The sequence below is a fragment of the Lichenostomus cassidix genome, chromosome Z (assembly GCF_008360975.1).
Source record: "Lichenostomus cassidix isolate B80296 chromosome Z, HeHo_3.0, whole genome shotgun sequence".
Taxonomy (NCBI): domain Eukaryota; kingdom Metazoa; phylum Chordata; class Aves; order Passeriformes; family Meliphagidae; genus Lichenostomus; species Lichenostomus cassidix.
The window spans coordinates 5,085,551-5,102,166 of NC_139511.1; the positions used below are offsets into that span (position 1 = coordinate 5,085,551).

At 48.8% G+C, this 16,616-nt stretch overlaps 1 protein-coding gene and 1 long non-coding RNA gene across 6 annotated transcripts in view; both read left to right on the forward strand.

Annotated features, from left to right (window-relative positions):
* LOC146424278 (uncharacterized) overlaps window positions 1–16,616 on the forward strand; it is a 60,666-nt gene that overhangs the window by 35,717 nt on the left and 8,333 nt on the right. The window contains exon 2 of one of the 5 annotated variants that reach the window (XR_014847037.1): window positions 12,399–12,519. The exons of 2 other annotated variants lie outside the window; for them this stretch is intronic. This is a non-coding gene — a long non-coding RNA (uncharacterized LOC146424278). Of the gene's footprint in view, window positions 1–12,398; window positions 12,520–13,285; window positions 13,538–16,616 lie in introns of those variants that run through there. 2 more of the 5 variants (XR_014847040.1, XR_014847036.1) reach the window with 2 other exon arrangements.
* Window positions 1,181–7,546, forward strand: LOC146424279 (uncharacterized). The gene is made up of 4 exons (XM_085042769.1): window positions 1,181–1,622; window positions 2,311–2,658; window positions 4,742–4,929; window positions 7,523–7,546. The coding sequence occupies exons 1-4, from the start codon at window positions 1,181–1,183 to the stop codon at window positions 7,544–7,546; spliced, it is 1,002 nt and encodes a 333-aa protein (XP_084898895.1).

Genomic DNA, 16,616 nt, shown 5'->3' on the forward strand with positions numbered 1-16,616 from the left:
CCACAGAAGACCTTGAGGATGGAACAGTTTGAAATCCAACTCCTTCCGAGTTTAAAATTTCCTTTATCAAATGAATGCACACAAACCTACCTGAAAGGGAAAGCAGGGCAGAAAGAGAAACTCCTCTCGCACAACAGCAAACTCTGGGCTTCCTTCTGTTCCAGCTGGAGAGTGAAGGCCATGGGATACTCCTGAGTTTGGGAAGGAATCCTGGGAAATGGCCAGATTTGGGAGGGCAGTAGAGGGAAGTTCACCAAAGAGAAGGAAAAGATTCTCTGGAAGCAAAACATTTTGGCAATATTTGTGGAGGAAAAAAATATATATATTTTAAGCGTTTGAAAAAGTTCCCAGATGGAAATTTCTACCCACACAGAACAATCCCTCAGTCTCCTTGGTCTCTCAGGAAGCTCATGAATGAACCTGCAAGGCTTGGATATACATCACTGGTGTCTACCTGCCAGAGCAAAACAGCGGCCCAACAAGACTTCAAGTGAGCACAGGACAAACCTTCCCCCTCCACCTCCCAACACCAACTCAGAGGAGTCTCTTTCCATTACAAGATCTACTCTGTGAGCAGTCTGCATTGACTAGACTTGGCTGCAGGAGGGGTTTGCACTGTTACTCTCCCCAGATGGGGGAAGACAGGAAGACAAGAAATGATTCCTGAGGAAAGAAAAAAGCAAAGCCTTTTGTGGAGACACCAGTGTGAGCTGACTCCAGCTGGAAGCCATTCATCCCTTGGCCAAAGCAACATCCATCCTAGGGGCAGCATTTCAGCTTTGATGAGCATGCTGACAAAACTGCTGCCCCTTGCTGACAGGCAGGGATGAGGAGAAAGAACCAGCCAGCTGGCTGGAAAAGAGGCCAAAAGAATGTCTTCAAGTGTCTCCTCTTCATCCTTTCGGCAGGCAAGACAGAGCAATGTCCTTTCCTTTTGTCGCCAAAGGTGACCCGGGGATGAGATGCAGCGAGGGGAGAGAGGTCGCCACTGCTGCCAGCGGCCTCGCAAGGGGCTTTGCCCGCCCCGCCGTGCCCGGCCAGCGCCCCGGGAGCTCCACGGCCGCGCTGTGCCCGCGCTGTGCTTCTCTCTGGCTCGTGTCGCTTGTCCCCGCCAAGTCCTGCCCGCGCCGGGGCCGTTGCGCTGAGGCGTTGCTGCCACAGTCTGCGAGCGGCGATCGACATGGACGAGTCCCCTCTGCCGCCCGGGCTCAGCCCCCGCACCTTCCCCGCCAAGCTGTGGCACCTGGTGAACAGCCCCCGCGTCCGCTCCGTGCGCTGGGACAGCCTGGCCCGGGGGCTGCTCATCGACCGCTCGCTCTTCGAGCGGGAGCTGCTCAGCCCGGCCGGCGCCCGCGGGCTGGGCGGCGAGGGGGCGGCGGCGGCACCGGATACCTTCAAAGCCACGCACTTCAGCAGCTTCGTGCGCCAGCTAAATCTATATGGCTTCCACAAGGTGGCGAGCGAGGGCGGCAGCTGGCTCCACTTCAGGAATCCAATCTTTCGCCGCGACCGCCCCGACCTCCTGCTCCGCATCGAGCGCCGGAGCAAGGCCAGCCAAGGAGGTGCGGCAAGGAGGTGCACCAAGGAGGTGCGCAGCCGCTTGCAGCAGCTCCGCGGGGCCGGTAAGACGGGGTGGCAGCGAGGGTGGCGCGGGCTTTGGCCGTGGGCACTGCCCGTGCTGGGGCTGCTCAGCGCAGCTGCCCGGCTGGCCCAGGGGCTGTCTGTCCTTGGGCAAGGCAGCTGTGCCGTGCCGTGCCGTGCCGTGTCGTGCCGTGTCGTGCCGTGCCGTGCCGTGCCGTGCCGTGCCGTGCTCGCCGGGCTGCCGGGGGCTGCGGGACAGTCCCGCCGGGGCTGCGCTCACAGCAGCCTGGCCCGCTCGGCCTGCAGCTGGCCCAGCCCCGCGCCGTGGCTGCCGCTGCTCCTTGCCCGGCCATGGGCACGCTTGGCGAGCTCTCCGTGAGTGCGTGTGAGTGCCGAGGGCTCGATGGTGGCCAGGCCCAGCTGGAGGGAGCCTCGTGTCCCTTTGGAGCAGAGGGGGAAAGAGCTGGCAGTTGGGATTCTGGCAGTTGCCTCCTGCCAAGGAACTGCAGCGGGACAGTTTTCCCAGGCAGTTAAACGAATAGGGGAGAGCTAATCAGACAGGAAATTGGTTGTTGCAAAGCCACAGAACATGTGGGAATTTTTTTCTTCTTACCCTGCTTGGGAGGATCTTTGCTGATAGAAGTACAGTTGCTGCCAAGGGAAACGTAGCTGAGAAGCAATAGTGACCCAGTCTTCCCTTTGCTTCCTTTCTTCTACATTGCTACTCAGCTCCCTCATGCCAGGACCTCAGTGCTGCCTCACCTGAGGATGCAGAGCTGCCTCCAGGCCCTTCCAGGCGACGATGTGCAGGTGCTGAAGAGTCTGAGGCTTCCCCAGCGCCTGCCAAGAAAGCTTTTCACACCTCCGGACATCAGGGGGATTCATTGGGTGAATCAATCAGACGCAAATTTCAGCTCAAACGTCTCACCATTCCACTGGTCCGCATGGACCTCAAACGCCACCCTGAGCTCATGGTTCGCCTGACTCGCATAGACCATCCGAGTGCTTCCAGGGCCTTTCCAGAGAGCAGCAGCTGCAGATCTTCAGAGCAGCACCTGCCAGCCTTCAGCCCATCAGGTAGGGAAAGAACTTCTACCCTTAATTTTCCAACAGCTCCTGGCAAGAAACCATTTTAAGTATTTTTTGGCAGTGCTCTGTCATGGGCAGATATCAAGTGAGAATCAGGTAGAAAAGTGTCAAGTTGACAAGGAAAAGGAACCTTGAATGCAAAAGAATTCTCGGTCTCCTTTTCCTGTCCCTTGTTCCAATTCGGTGCATCTCCTGGGCATTTTCCAGACAGCCTTTCTGCTGAGGTGCAAGTGTAAGGCAAAAAATCGTGGCTGACAAGTGCTCAGTGTTAGGCGAGCTCCCCTCTGTCTTTGAATGAAGCCAAACTGGGACGGTGGTAGAATATTCCAGATTTTTAAGGCTGTGTGTTGTGCCCATCAGGCCGTGCCATTTCAATGAGCTCTGTGTGTTTGCAGAACAGTTGCACCTGCAGAATATAGCCTCAGCCACAAGGTTGCTTTTTAGCATAAAAATCACAGTTGAATTTCAGTGTTTGCCTGAAGATCTGGTCTTGTCCAAGGTGAATCCACTCTGTGGGTGTGATGTGAATATCATCTGTTGGGATGAGAAACTCAAGCAGCCACCTGCAAAAGCTAATGGGCATGTAGGAAAGGTTGTGATTATGAAGTTTTTGTGTCCCTTTGGAGCAGAGGGGAAAAGACCTACTTGTTGGGTTTCTTGACTGTCCCTGCCAAGGAACTGCCAGGGAACAGTTTTCCCAGGTGGTTAAATGAATAGGTGAGACCTAAATAGACAGGGGATTGGTTTTTGAAAAGCCCCAGGACATGTGGAGATTTTTTTCTTCCAAGGCCAGCTTGGGAGGAGCTGAGCTTTTCTCTTTGCTGATAGAAGTACAGTTGCTGCCACGGGAAACGAAGCCCAGGAGCAATAGTGACCCAATCTTCTCTTTGCTTCCTTTCTTCTTCCCTCATTGCTACTCAGCTCCTTCATGCCAGGACCTCAGAGCTGCTTCACCTGAGGATTCAGAGCTGCCTCCAGGCCCTTCCAGCACGAGTGCAAGTGCTCAAGAGTCTGTGGCTTTCCCAGCACCTGCCAAGGAAGTGTTTTTCACCGCTGGACATCTGGGGGATTCATCAGACGAACCAGAATCACGCCAATTTCAATGCCAGCCTGAGCTCACCATTCCGCCAATCCCCACTGACCATCCGAGCACTTCCAGGGCCATTCTAGAGAGCCGCAGCTGCACATCTTCAGAGCAGCACTTGCCATCCTACAGCCCATCAGGTATGGAAAGAAATTCCACCCTTGCTTTTCCAACAGCTCCTGCCAACAGACCTTTTAATGTATTTTTCTGCCGTGCTCTGTCATGTGTAGATGTAAAGTGAGAATCAGAGAGAAATTGTCAAGTTGACCAGGAAGGGGCACCTTGAGAACAAAAACAATCTCTGTCTGGATCGCCTGTCCTTCCTCCAGATTTGGAGGATGTTCTGGGGGTTTCCCAGACAGCCTCTCTGCAGGGGAGAAAGACAGATGCAAAAAACATTTTCCCACAACTGCTCAGTGTCTGTTGAGGTCCCTTCTTGCCTTGAATAAAGCCAAACTCGGATGCTGATGGGATATTGCAGAGTTTCAAGATAGTCTCTCAGGCAAAGAAGCTGATTACATTTCAATGAGCTCTGTGTGTCCCCAGAAGAGTTGCAGCTGCAGAATATGGCCACAGCCACAAGTTTGCTTTTCTGCAATACAATCCCAGTTTAATTTTAGCCTTCTGTGTCTGCAGCTCTGTGCTCTTCCAAGGGGGATCCACTTTCTGTGCTTGGTTGTGATGAGAAACTCCAAAGCAGCCAAATCCACAAGCTGATGGGGAGATGGAAAAGGCTGTGATTACAAAGTATTAGTGTGTGTCTGTAGATCAGTTTCACAGTCCATACTTTAACCGCAATACCCATCAGTTAGAATAAATACTTTTTACGAGGAAGAAATCAATCCTCCAATCCCCTGGGAAGTTGGAATACATTTCTGGCATTGAGTTTGCTGTGTACTTCCTTTGGTGCTTTATCCAAGGCAGCAGTAGAGCTCTGTGTGCCAAGCTCTGTTCTGGAGCCTGACCCAAGTGTTTGGATTCTTGCAGCCACAGTGGGCAGTTCAGCTCCCGATGCTCTGACTGGCAGTGCTGGTTGTGCAGCATGGACGGCCTCCAGCTGGCCATGGAATGAGCCTGAGGAAGAGGAATTGCCACCGCTGACTCTGGACCTGGTGCTTGAGACGCTGCAGGAGATGCTTTCCCGCTCCCTGCCTGAAAGGTCTCCCTTTGCTCAGGTAACTGCATTGGAAAGGCATGAAAAGGGCTGGACTGAGAGCTTTTGAAAGTTGTTGCATGGCTGAGAAGGAAAGGCTTCTTGAATTGAGCTGTGAATGGACAGGGAAGGATTTGCTTGGTAAAGCAAGATTTGCAAAGGAAGAGGGAAGGAAATAGGGGTTCATCCTTAGTGAGGACGAGAGGTGTTGGCCAAGTTTGGGTGCTCCTTTCTCCTTTTCCTGGGAAGAATCCCTAGTGCATGGGCATCACTCCTGGTGATGCTTTGTAGGTTCTAACAAGCTTAGCTTGATATGAAATAGAAGAGTGTTTGGAGAATTGCCCCTGAAGGCAAAGCCTCCTGAGCAGGGAGGAGCATGTTAGAGGAGCCTGTGTTACAGCACCAGCTGTGGGCTGTGCCTCCTTTTGGCTGGAAGGCCAAGGCAGAGCCAGGGCTGGGCTGCAGCTGCTGCTGCTGTGTGAGCCCTGCCGTGCGTGTAGGCGCTGCCAGAGCCATGTGAGGGGATGTGCTGCAGCTGCAGCTTTCTTGTGCTCTCAGCAGCCTCCAGTCAAGTTTCTATCTGGGATATCCTCAGCTGGGCAAACTGGCCAGTCTTGCTCTCCATGTTCCAGAGCCTTGTCATGTTCCTCGTGGACATCTCTATAGGAAGAGATGTGTGTTCCCATCCACTCCTGGCAAAGCTGCAGCCTGGATGAGGCTGTTGTGCTCAGGGCAGTGGAGGGAGGAGCACATTCCTGTGTGTGTTGGTTTGAAAACAAACCAGTAGGAGATCACAAGTCAAGATTGAAATTAAAAAAATAAGTGAAATAATACAAGGAAAAGCACTGACAAAGTTAGATACAACCTAACACCCTGTTAGGGTGGTAGTAGCAGTCTAACTGAAGTAGTCTAGTTGAAGCAGTGATCTTGTGAAGGTCTAGTCTCCAGCTGAAGATCTAGTAGTAGCTCTGGTCTTCTGGGAACTCAGTAGACAGGGCTAGCTCAGGCAGTTTTAGGGCCAGGTTATATCTAGGTGGGAACACCTGGCTCCTCTCTCTTCGGCAGAGCATCTCACAATGGGATGAGATAAGTTCATGAGTCACACGGTGGGTCTTTGATGGCTCATTGCCTGTCATGCGGGGTGGGTCGTTAGCAAGTGATAATAGCTAACGGATGGCCCATTGCCTGTCATTCGGAGTGGGTGATAGCAGCTAATGGCCCACAGCTGGTGGTAATAGAATACTTAACTACATCAATATTGCAACCTAGGACATTATCTACCCCTTATTCTATTACCATCTACACAGTTCTCACTTAAGATAAGGTCTTCTTGTGGGACGCAACGGGTTTCTCCATCTGCTTGCATCACTCACCAAGTATAACCAGGTCCTTGGGCAAAAACAACTCCACGGATGGGTTTGCCTTTGCCTGAGGTGGGACTAATCTAAACAGTCTTTCCTAAAAAACCTCTTATGTGTATTACAGGGACTTTATTTCTATTTACTGTGTGCAAAGGTTTGGACTCGGCAGGACCGGCTCGATTGATAGAACTCTTTGTGTTAACTATCTAGGTGGCCTTTGCTAAGTTTAGTTCTCAATTTTTGAAGGTTCCCCCGCCAAGTGCTTTTAAAGTTGTCTTAAGTAGTCCGTTGCACCGTTTAACTTTTTCGGCAGCTGGTGCATGATAGGGGATGTGGTATATTCATTCAATTTTGTGTTTTCTAGCTCAGGTGCTTATGAGGCCATTCTTGAAATGGGTTCTATTGTTAGACTCGATTCTCTCAGGGGTATCATGTCTCTACAGGACTTGCTTTTTTAGACTCAAGATGGTGTTTTGGGCAGTAGCATGAGGTACAGGGTAGGTTTCTAACTATCTTGTGGTTGCTTCTACTATGGTTAGCACGTAGCGCTTTTTTTGGCGGGTTTGGGGAAGTGTGATGTAGTCAACTTGCCATACTTCCCCATACCTGTACTTTGACTATTGTCCACTGTACCACAGAGGCTTTATTTGTTTGGTTTGTTTGATTGTAGCGCAAGTCTCATAGCTGTGGATGACTTGTGAGATGTTGTTTATGGTTAAGTCTACCCTTCGGTCACGAGCTCACTTGTATGTCGCATCTCTCTCTTGATGACCAGAGGCATCATGGGCTCAACGAGCTAGAAATAATTTTTTTTTGTGCTGCCAGTTTAGATTTACTTGTGACACTTTCACCTTGGCAGCTCGGTCTACCTGCTCGTTGTTACGATGCTCTTTATTAGCTCGACTCTTAGGTATATGTGCATCTACGTGTCGAACTTTCACGGTCAGCTTTTTTGCCTGGGCGGCGATGTCTTGTTAAATTTCAGCGGCTCAGATGGGTTTTCTTCTGCGCTGTTAGTTAGCTTTTTTCTAGCGATTTAACTATTTCCACAGTGCATTGGCTATTATCTAGGAGTTGGTGTAGAGATAGAGCTTTGGTTATTTTTCTCGTTTAGCAATATTTAAAGCCAGCTGGATGGCTTTAAGCTCTGCAACTTGACTCGATCTATTTTGTCTTTTGGTAGCTTGTATAGCTTGTCGTGTGGGGTTCTATACTGCAGCTTTTTATCTCTGATCTGCGCCTATAATTCGGCAGGACCCATCGGTGAAGAGGGTATAGCGTCTTTTACTCTCTGGCAGCTCGTTATATGGGGGTGCTTCTTTGGCACGTGCTACTTGCTCTTTTGCTTTTTCTGAAGATAATTTAAAAGTTTCACTTTCAGGCTAGTTTGTTATGATTTCTAGAATCTCAGGGCGATTCGGGTTTTCAATACGGGCGCGCTGTGTGATGAGGGCAATTTATTTGCTCCACGTAGCATCAGTGGCATGGTGGGTAGAGGGAACTCTTCTCTTGAACATCCACTTCAGCACTGGCAGTCGGGGTGCAAGGAGAAGTTGTGTTTCTGTGCTGATCACTTTTGAGGCGGCTTGGACTCTTTCGTAAGCTGCTAAGATTTCTTTTTCGGTGGGAGTGTAGTTGACTTTAGATTCTCTGTAACTTCGACTCTAGAATCTCAGTGGTTGACCTTGGGTCTCACTAGGCACCTTCTGCCAAAGGCTCTAGGACAGACCATGGCTCCCGGCTGCAGAGTAAAGCACATTTTTTACTTCTGGTCTTGTCTTGACTGGTCTAAGGGCTACTGCATGAGCAATTTCTTGTTTGATCTGGGTGAAGGCTTGCTGCTGTTCAGGGCTCCAGTGGAAATTGTTTTTTTTGTGGGTTATGAGGTAGAGAGGATTCACGATTTGGTTATACTCAGGGATGTGCATTCTTCAAAAGCTTATGGCACTTAGGAAGGCTTGTGTCTCTTTCTTGTTGGTTGGTGGAGACATCGCGGTGATCTTATTGATGATTTCAGAAGGAATCTGATGCTGTCTATTTTGCCACTTTACTCTCAGGAATTGGATTTTTCGGGCAGGTCTTTTGACTTTACTCTTCTTGATGGCGAAACTAGCTTTCAGGAGAATTCTGATGATTTTCTCTCCTTTTTTAAATATTTCTATTGTTGTGTTCCCTCACACAATGATGTCATCAATATACTGCAAATGTTCTGGAGCTTTACCCTTTTTTAGAGCAGCCTGGATCAGTCTATGGTAGATGGTGGGACTGTGCTTCCACCCCTGGGGCAGTCGGTTTTACGTGTACTGCACACCTCTCTAGGTGAAAGCAAACTGAGGCCTGCACTCTGCTGCCAGAGGAATGGAGAAAAAGGCATTGGCAATATCAATGGTCGCATACCACTTTGCTGCTTTGGATTCTAGCTTATACTGAAGTTTTAACATGTTCGGTACAGCAGCACTCAGTGGTGGTGTGACTTCATTTAGGCCACGGTAATCTACCGTCAGTCTCTATTCTTCACTGGACTTACGCACCGGCTATATAGGGCTGTTAAAGGGGGAGTGAGCCTTGCTGACCACTTCTTGGCTCTCTAGTTTTCGAATCATCTTATGGATGGGGGCTACAGAGTTTTTGTTAGTGCGGTATTGCCGGCGATGCACTGTTGCTGTAGCAATTGGTACCCGCTGTTTTTCAATTTTTAGTAGTTTTACAGCAGACGGGTTATTTGAGAGATTAGGCAGGCTATTTAGTTGTTTTATGTCTTCTGTCTCTACGGCTGCTATTCTAAAAGCTCAGCGATGTCTCTTTGGGTCTTTGAAATATCTACTCTTGAGATAATCTATGCCGAGGATGCATGGGGCGTTTGGACTAGTTACAATGGGGTGTTTCTGCCATTCATTTTCAGTTAAACTCACTTCAGCTTTCAGTACAGTTAGCTGCTGGGATTTTCTTGTCACCTCAGAAATGGAAATGGATTTGGTCCCCACATACCTAGATGGCATCAGGGTGCACTGAGCGCCGGTGTTAACCAAAGCTGTGTATCTTTGTGGGTTAGACGTGCCAGGCCATCGGATCTACACAGTCCAATAGATCCGATTGTCTCTTTCTTTTATTTGGCTAGAGGCAGGGCTCTTCTAATCTTGTTTTTGGTGCACGATGTTCTTTTCTTGTAAATGTGTTCTTGAGGTTTTTTTAAGTGGATTAGTCATATTATCACTTCTATTTTGTCTGGAGTTCTGTCTACAAGAGACTGGGGCAGTGTTGTACTTAGATGAGCTTCTTGAAGTGGATGTTTCTTTTTTTAGTTCACGTACCCGGGCTGCTAAGGTGGAGGTGGGTTTTCTATCCTACTTCCTCATGTCTTTTCCATGCTCTTGAAGGAAAAACCAGAGGTCACGTCGTGGAGTTTGTTTTTTTTCTTTGATTGGAGTACGTCTGCTCTTGATGGTAGAGACTCGGGTTGGTTTTGGTGTGGCATGGAAAAATCTTTTTGTGAGCTCTTTCTTTAGTTTCTGATGGCTCTCTTCAATCAATCTCTGGACTTGCTCGGCTAGGTTTGTTTCTACCGATGAGACCTGGGTGCGTAGTGGAGCGGTGACAGTGTTCTCATAAATTTTCAGTTTGTTTGTTAACACGCCCACTTGGTCTTCGCCTTCCTTCTACTGCAGTGTTGCCAGGTAACGAGAGTATATTTCTGGTCTGAGCCGCGCGAATCTTAGCTACATTTGTGAAGTGCACCGGACATTATCTGGGCTCTTGGGGAATCTTTCGTTGTCTGAGAAAATGATCTCTAGCACAGCCAATTTCCTCAGGCATCGGATATTTTGTTTTATTGTGTTTCATTTCCTTTGGTGCATCTGGAGGTCTTTTTTGCACAGGTATTTGTCTCGTACACTTAGCAGCAATCGCCGCCAGAGGTTGAGAGTTTCCTGGGTTTTTTTAATTTCTTGGTTAATGACCACATCTTGAGATAGGGATCTTAGTTGTCTGGCTTCACTTCTATCTAGAATAGTGTCATTAGCTGCGGCGTTTTAGATACGGAGCAGCCAGGTCAAGATGGACTCATTCGCCTGCCGGGTGAATTCTCTCCGTAGGTCACGCAGCTCCCCCAGGGATAGAGAGCGAGTGATGATCTTTGGCTCTGTCTCTTCTGCTGGGTGAGATGGTCCTGCCGCATCTTCATCAGTCGCTGTGCGGACTGATTTGCTCTTGGATTTTTTTTTTTGGACGGGGGCAACCGCTACTGGCTTTGGCTGTTCTGATTTGGCAATGGTCTGTGTTGAGACATTGACTGCTCTTTTGGTTCTTTTCTTCTTGCTTGCTGACTTGTTTCTTTTCTCCTCTTCTTTGAGAAGACGCTGTACAACACCAGGTATTGTTCTGTTTCTCAGCATGAGGTACACTGTGCTGGTCGCAGAGAAGAAAGAAAACAGAACTAACAGGAAGATTATGCCATCCTTAGCATCTAGAGAGAACTCAATGTTGTCAAAGATGGCTGTGCTTGGCCTGAAATGTTGGAAGAAACCACTCTCTCCTCCTAGCCCCAGAGGGTGGGTGCGATTGCTGAGGAGGTTTCAGACGAAGCAGCTCAGGTTAGGTTAGGCAGACAAAGTCGAGTATATATTTTGAATGGTATTCATCGCCTCACACGTTACTATGCAATAGGCATAATAAACCAATACAGCAATTCTCATGCCATTCTCTGGTCGCAACAGGAGCAATGCAACGGGTAGATAGTTTTCCATTTGAGGGAAAATATAAAGGGTAAGATACATTACCCACATAGACAGGTTGATCATCATGGTGATAGGATTTTCTGAGTTTTCCCAGGTCGAGCCCCACGTTGGGCGCCAAAATATGTATTGGTTTGAAAACAAACCAGTGGGAGATCACAAGTCAAGATTGAAATTAAAAAAATAAGTGAAATAATACAAGGAAAAGCACTGACAAAGTCAGATACAACCTAACACCCTGTTAGGGTGGTAGTAGCAGTCTGACTGAAGTAGTTTAGTTGAAGCGGTGATCTTGTGAAGGTCTAGTTTCTAGCTGAAGATCTAGTAGTAGCTCTGGTCTTCTGGGAACTCAGTAGACAGGGCTAGCTCAGGCAGTTCTAGGGTTAGGTTATATCTAGGTGGGAACACCTGGCTCTTCCCTCCTCGGCAGAGCATTTCACAATGGGATGAGATAAGTCTATGAGTCACACGGTGGGTCCTTGATGGCCCATTGTTTGTCATGCGGGGTGGGTCGTTAGCAAGTGATAATAGCTAACGGATGGCTCATTGCCTGTTATCCGGAGTGGGTGATAGCAGCTAATGGCCCACAGCTGGTGGTAATAGAATACTTAACTACATCAATATTGCAACTTAGGACACTGTGCCAGGAGCTGGCAGGACTCTTTCCTTAGTGCCCACGTCATGTGTTCAGTGTCAGCCTCACGTTCACCCTTGTCAGCTTTGATAGCTTCTAGACTGGGTGTGAGAAGTCAATCTTCTCCACCTTTGAAGGCCTTTGGGGCCAGACCTCCTTGTTAGGAGCAAGAGATGAAAGTGAGGGAGCCCTGGAGCCTTTAGGGAGCAGATGTGTTACTTCTGAGGCACCATGAGTTGTGAATTGCAGGGAAGGACAATGTTGGTGCTGCACATGAAATGGTTAAGGATTCCTTGGAGCCCAGGGGCTTCTTGTGTGTTGAAGTGCAATTAAGTCAGGGACCATTAGTCCTTGTGTTTGACAGATTCCCTCTTTCACTCAGGAATCCACTTTCTCTTAACTGTTGCCTCTTTCCAGTCTTGCCTGCAGTGTTCAGTGTCTGTATTGGCATGGGCATTTTTGCATATTATTATACATCTTTGCCAAAGGATTTGTCTATTTCATTTAATATGCAGACCCATTGCCTGCTCTAGATTTACTATTGAAGAGAGGCAGATTCAAGGCGGGGAGTGGAATTTTTTGGAATTGTCCATATTGTATTGCCAAGTGTGATGACCATTTTGTCTTCTGTAAACTCACACATGGCAGTTCTCAGAAGCATTTTCTTCCTCAAGACAAAGAAATCTTGCAGGCTCTGAACTACTGTGTCCCTGCAGAAAATAGTGAGTGATCTTTGGGTTTTCTTTCTTTCTGGTTTTCTTTTAAGGGGAACGCTGGTGTCGCCTCAGAGTCTTCAGGAGGGGAGCCTGAGAACAGGGCTGCAGCAGAGAGAGCTTTGCCTGGCTCCGTGAGCCGCGGGAACAGTTCCCTGGAGCCCGAGGAGCTTGGTAAAGAGAGAGCCCACATTGGTTTTGAGAGGTCTGAGGTGGCTGCTGTGAGCCAGCCATTTCAGTGAGGACTGAGGTGTCTCTGTGAGCACAGAGAAAGAACAAGGCTGGGTTCTTTGTGTGAGCTGGGACTGTGTGTGTTTCAAGCTCTCCTGGGTACCATTTTCACTGCGGGTGCTGCAACTTTATTGGGATACTCCAAAACTTCCAAAGTTCTGAAAACTTGGAAGGATCCCTCTTCGGTAAAGAGGAGGCCTCAAATTCCCATGTGAGAGTCTGCCTTTCAGGCCGTCTTTGACAGAAGTACAATTCCTTCAAAATGGAAACATGCCTGAAGGCCAGATATTGACTCAGTGTTCCCTTTGCTTCACAGACATCCATCTGATCTACCTCGCCAGGAGGGCTGCCCTGCGTGGGACACGGAGACCAAGGGAGAGCCTGTGAAGATGAGACAGGTGGGATCCCTTTGTATATATTACATTTATAGATTTTTACAGTTCTATTTCTTTTATCTCTATAGTTCCATTCTAGATTTATAGAGTTGTGTTGATATGTACATATAGTTACACATGTATATAGTTTGATTTTTATCCATTTATATTTATATAATTATAGATGTGATTGTATTTATATATATCTAGTTACATGTATAATTTGCATAGATAAAGTTATATGTAACTCGAGTAACGTTTATGTATATATATATATAGTTATATTTAGAAACATGCATCGTTAAAGCAATAGGGATATTTAGGTAAATGGATAGATATTTGTGTAGGTATAGGCTTCATTTTAACCACTTTCCCTGCTCTGCTTTCTTTTTCATCTTTTGCTTTTCCCCCTGTGTCCCCCATGTCCCCTCTGTCCCCTCTTCCCATGCTGGGTCCGAGCTGGTGGCCGGCCCGGGCGGAGCAGCAGTTCCAGCCCCAGGTGTCCCTGGAGTAGTGAGAGCAGCTGGTGTCCCCTGAGGAGCTGCTGAAGGATGGTGAGACTGAGGGGCTGAGGGGGCTGAGGAGAGGTGACACTGAAGGGACAGTGAGCTTGAGGTGCTGGTGGGGCTGAGGGGACTGTGGGGCTGAGGGGTGTGGGGGAGCAAAGGGGAATGGTGGAGCTATGGGTTCAGGGTGAGCTGCAGGGGATGGTGGGGGCTGAGGGGAAAGGGAAGTGGCACAGGCTGAGGGGGTGGCAGGTCTAAGGGGACTGGATGTTTCAGAATGGACTCTGGGGGTCTGAAGGAACTGGGGGGGCTGTGGGTTTGCTGAGGGGATGGCAAGGCTGAGGGGATGGAGGGAGCCAGCAGGGAGCACAGAGGGGTCCAGAACTGTGGCTCTGCCAGGCCTTGGAACAAATTTCAGAGCCTCCACTTTTTCCACAGCTTCCCTGAAAGTCCCTAAGAACATCGAGAGAAGTGACAAGAGCCATCAGGGAGAAGCTGAAGGGCACCAGCAAGAGCAGTGAACAGGGAGCTGCTGCTGCTGCCCCCCGAGAGCCTGGGTGAGGCCACAGGGCCGGTGAGGCAGGCTGGGCTGAGGGTGGCGCGGGCTTTGGCCGTGGGCGCTGCCCGTGCTGGGGCTGCTCAGCGCAGCTGCCCGGCTGGCCCAGGGGCTGTCTGTCCTTGGGCAAGGCAGCTGTGCCGTGCCGTGCCGTGCCGTGCCGTGCCGTGCCGTGCCGTGCCGTGCTGTGCCGTGCCGTGCTGTGCTGTGCCCCCCGGGCTGCCGGGGGCTGCGGGACAGTCCCGCCGGGGCTGCGCTCACAGCAGCCTGGCCCGCTCGGCCTGCAGCGATTTCTTTCTCACCCTGCTGGGGAGGCTCTGAGATTTTCTCTTCCCTCACACAAGTGCAGGTGCTGCCGCGGGAAATGTCCCAGTATTGACTCAGTGTTCCCTTTTCTTCCCAGATGTTCCATCTGCTGTCCCAGTCTAGGAGGGCTGTGCTGCACGGGAGGAAGAGACTGAGGGAGAACATGTGAAGATGGGGCTTCTGAAATCCCTCCGGATATATTTATAGATTTATATAATTATGTATAAATACATGGATATTTAGATAGGTAGATTGATGTTTGTATAGGTATATTTCAATTTCTATTTATTTATGTCTGGTTTTAATTTTATGTCTGTGCTAAGTTTTAATAATACAATATAATATAATATAATATGATATGATATGATATAATATAATATAATATAATATAATATATTTCTATTATGTAATAAATTAGTTTTGTTACACTGAAGTTGATATTTGAATATTTTTTGATTGTGTGGTTTTAGAAAGCTGTAATAAATTTAAATCTTTAACTTATCTTGATATTTGTGTATTTATGTATCAAGTGTAACAATCTTCAATAAATTAAATTTTTTATCTGAAATAAGCATTAAGATGTGTTTTTCAAAGCAATGAGCAGATGGAAACACAGTGATGCTGCAGGATTCTGGCAGTGAGCGAAGGGAACTGGGGGAAATTCTCCAGCCATGCCCAGCAGCTGCCCCAGTCTCAGTCAGGCTGGCAGTGAAACCGCAGATTTGGGATGGCAGCAGAGCCACACGCTGGGAATAACTCGCTGCAAAGGCCTGCTGAGCAAACGGGACTCCACTGAGCGGAGAGCTCCAAGCAGGAGCCACCCGGGGAGGAGAAATCCCCAGCCCATCCCACCGGGAGTTCTTTAGGAAGCGCTCCAGGCGTCCCTCTCAACGTCATCCTGGAGACCAAAACCAGGCAGGGATCCTGGGACAGCTCCACTGCCTCTGGCAGCACTTGGGCAAAGGATGTGGAGCCAGGGGGAGGTGACAGTGACTGTCACTGCTGCAGGGTAGGGATGAGGGAAGGGCCATTGACACAAGGGGCTGAAATGGTGCAAAATCCAGAGGGACGGTGGAGAACTGGGAAGCAGCAAGTTCTCAAACCTGCTACAATAATGGAAGCCCTTTTTGTGAAGTTCCCTGAAGGAACTCTCAGGGGAGGTTATGCCTTTGGTCAGCAGTGGCAGAAGGCAAGAATGTAGTGACACTAGGAGATGGTCTATAAGCCCCAAAGGCAATGGCTTAGAAAAAGATCAAGTATATATTTTATAGATTCTATTTATGGTAGTATAAAACATATAATATCAATTATTAGATATGATCCATCAAACATCTAATAAGCTAAGATGTATTTTTTAATATATTTTGATAAATACTTTGATTTCATATCTATTTCAAATATTCTTCCAACTTGGGAGAATGAAAATCTACTGCTGTCCAAAACCTTCTGCCCACACAGCAGGCAGCCCACGGGAGTCTGCGTGCAAACCCACACACTGTCCTTGCTCTTCTCGGCACCTGGGCTGCTGTTAGCACAGAATTTGGATGAATTTACCTCCACAGACCTATAAATGGTGAGTCCAGCTTGTCATGAACATGCATGTGCCAAGGCACAACACGGAGCTCTCTGATCAGTTCCATTATCACATGTGCTTTCATTCCTGCTGGGGACTGAGGAATCTTAAAAGCACCAAGGATACAGAAAAGAGGTGCAAAGAGTTGGCATCGTGCTACGGCTGTTATCCGCATGGAAGAAGACGCTTCCAGTTTTTTTAGACTGTAACTTTCCAAAAACTAGGAAAGTTGCTCAGCATCAGTAGCCCGATTGGAAATGGTTTGATTGACTCGGTGGAACTGAAGTGTTAACTGTGTACTCCATCCTTAGTTAAAACCACCTGCCCTGACCTGCAGGAAAAAAAGCACCAGCAGCATCAGCAGCCACTACGCCTGTAACTTTTCTATCTAAGCTGTGTTTGGATTTGCGAGAGCAAAGGAAAACATGTCAGACACTGTGGATTAACACTGAGACTCTGAGAAATCTGAGTTCCAGAACAAAGGGCCGCAGCTCCTCTGGGACACTCCTTGCGCTCCGAGGCAGGTGGGCTGCCCTGGCTGCCCAGGACCCTGCGCACCACGGGCTCTGCAGAGCTGCCCAGCAGGGAGGCAGCTTCGGGCACCTCAGCCCCCGGGCACCAGTGCCCTTCTTGCTCTGGACAGCTGCCTGTGGGCAAATGCAGGCTGGTGGCCTCCTGCTCTTGGCCCTGGCCTGACCTTGCCGGGCTAATCCCGTTCCCTGTGT

Coding starts and splice junctions, on each gene's coding strand:
- LOC146424279 (XM_085042769.1), top strand. CDS start 1,181: ATGGACGAGTCCCCTCTGCCGCCCGGGCTCAGCCCCCGCACCTTCCCC. Junction 1,623..2,310: donor GCAGCAGCTCCGCGGGGCCG/GTAAGACGGGGT, acceptor ATTGCTACTCAG/CTCCCTCATGCCAGGACCTC. Junction 2,659..4,741: donor GCCAGCCTTCAGCCCATCAG/GTAGGGAAAGAA, acceptor GGATTCTTGCAG/CCACAGTGGGCAGTTCAGCT.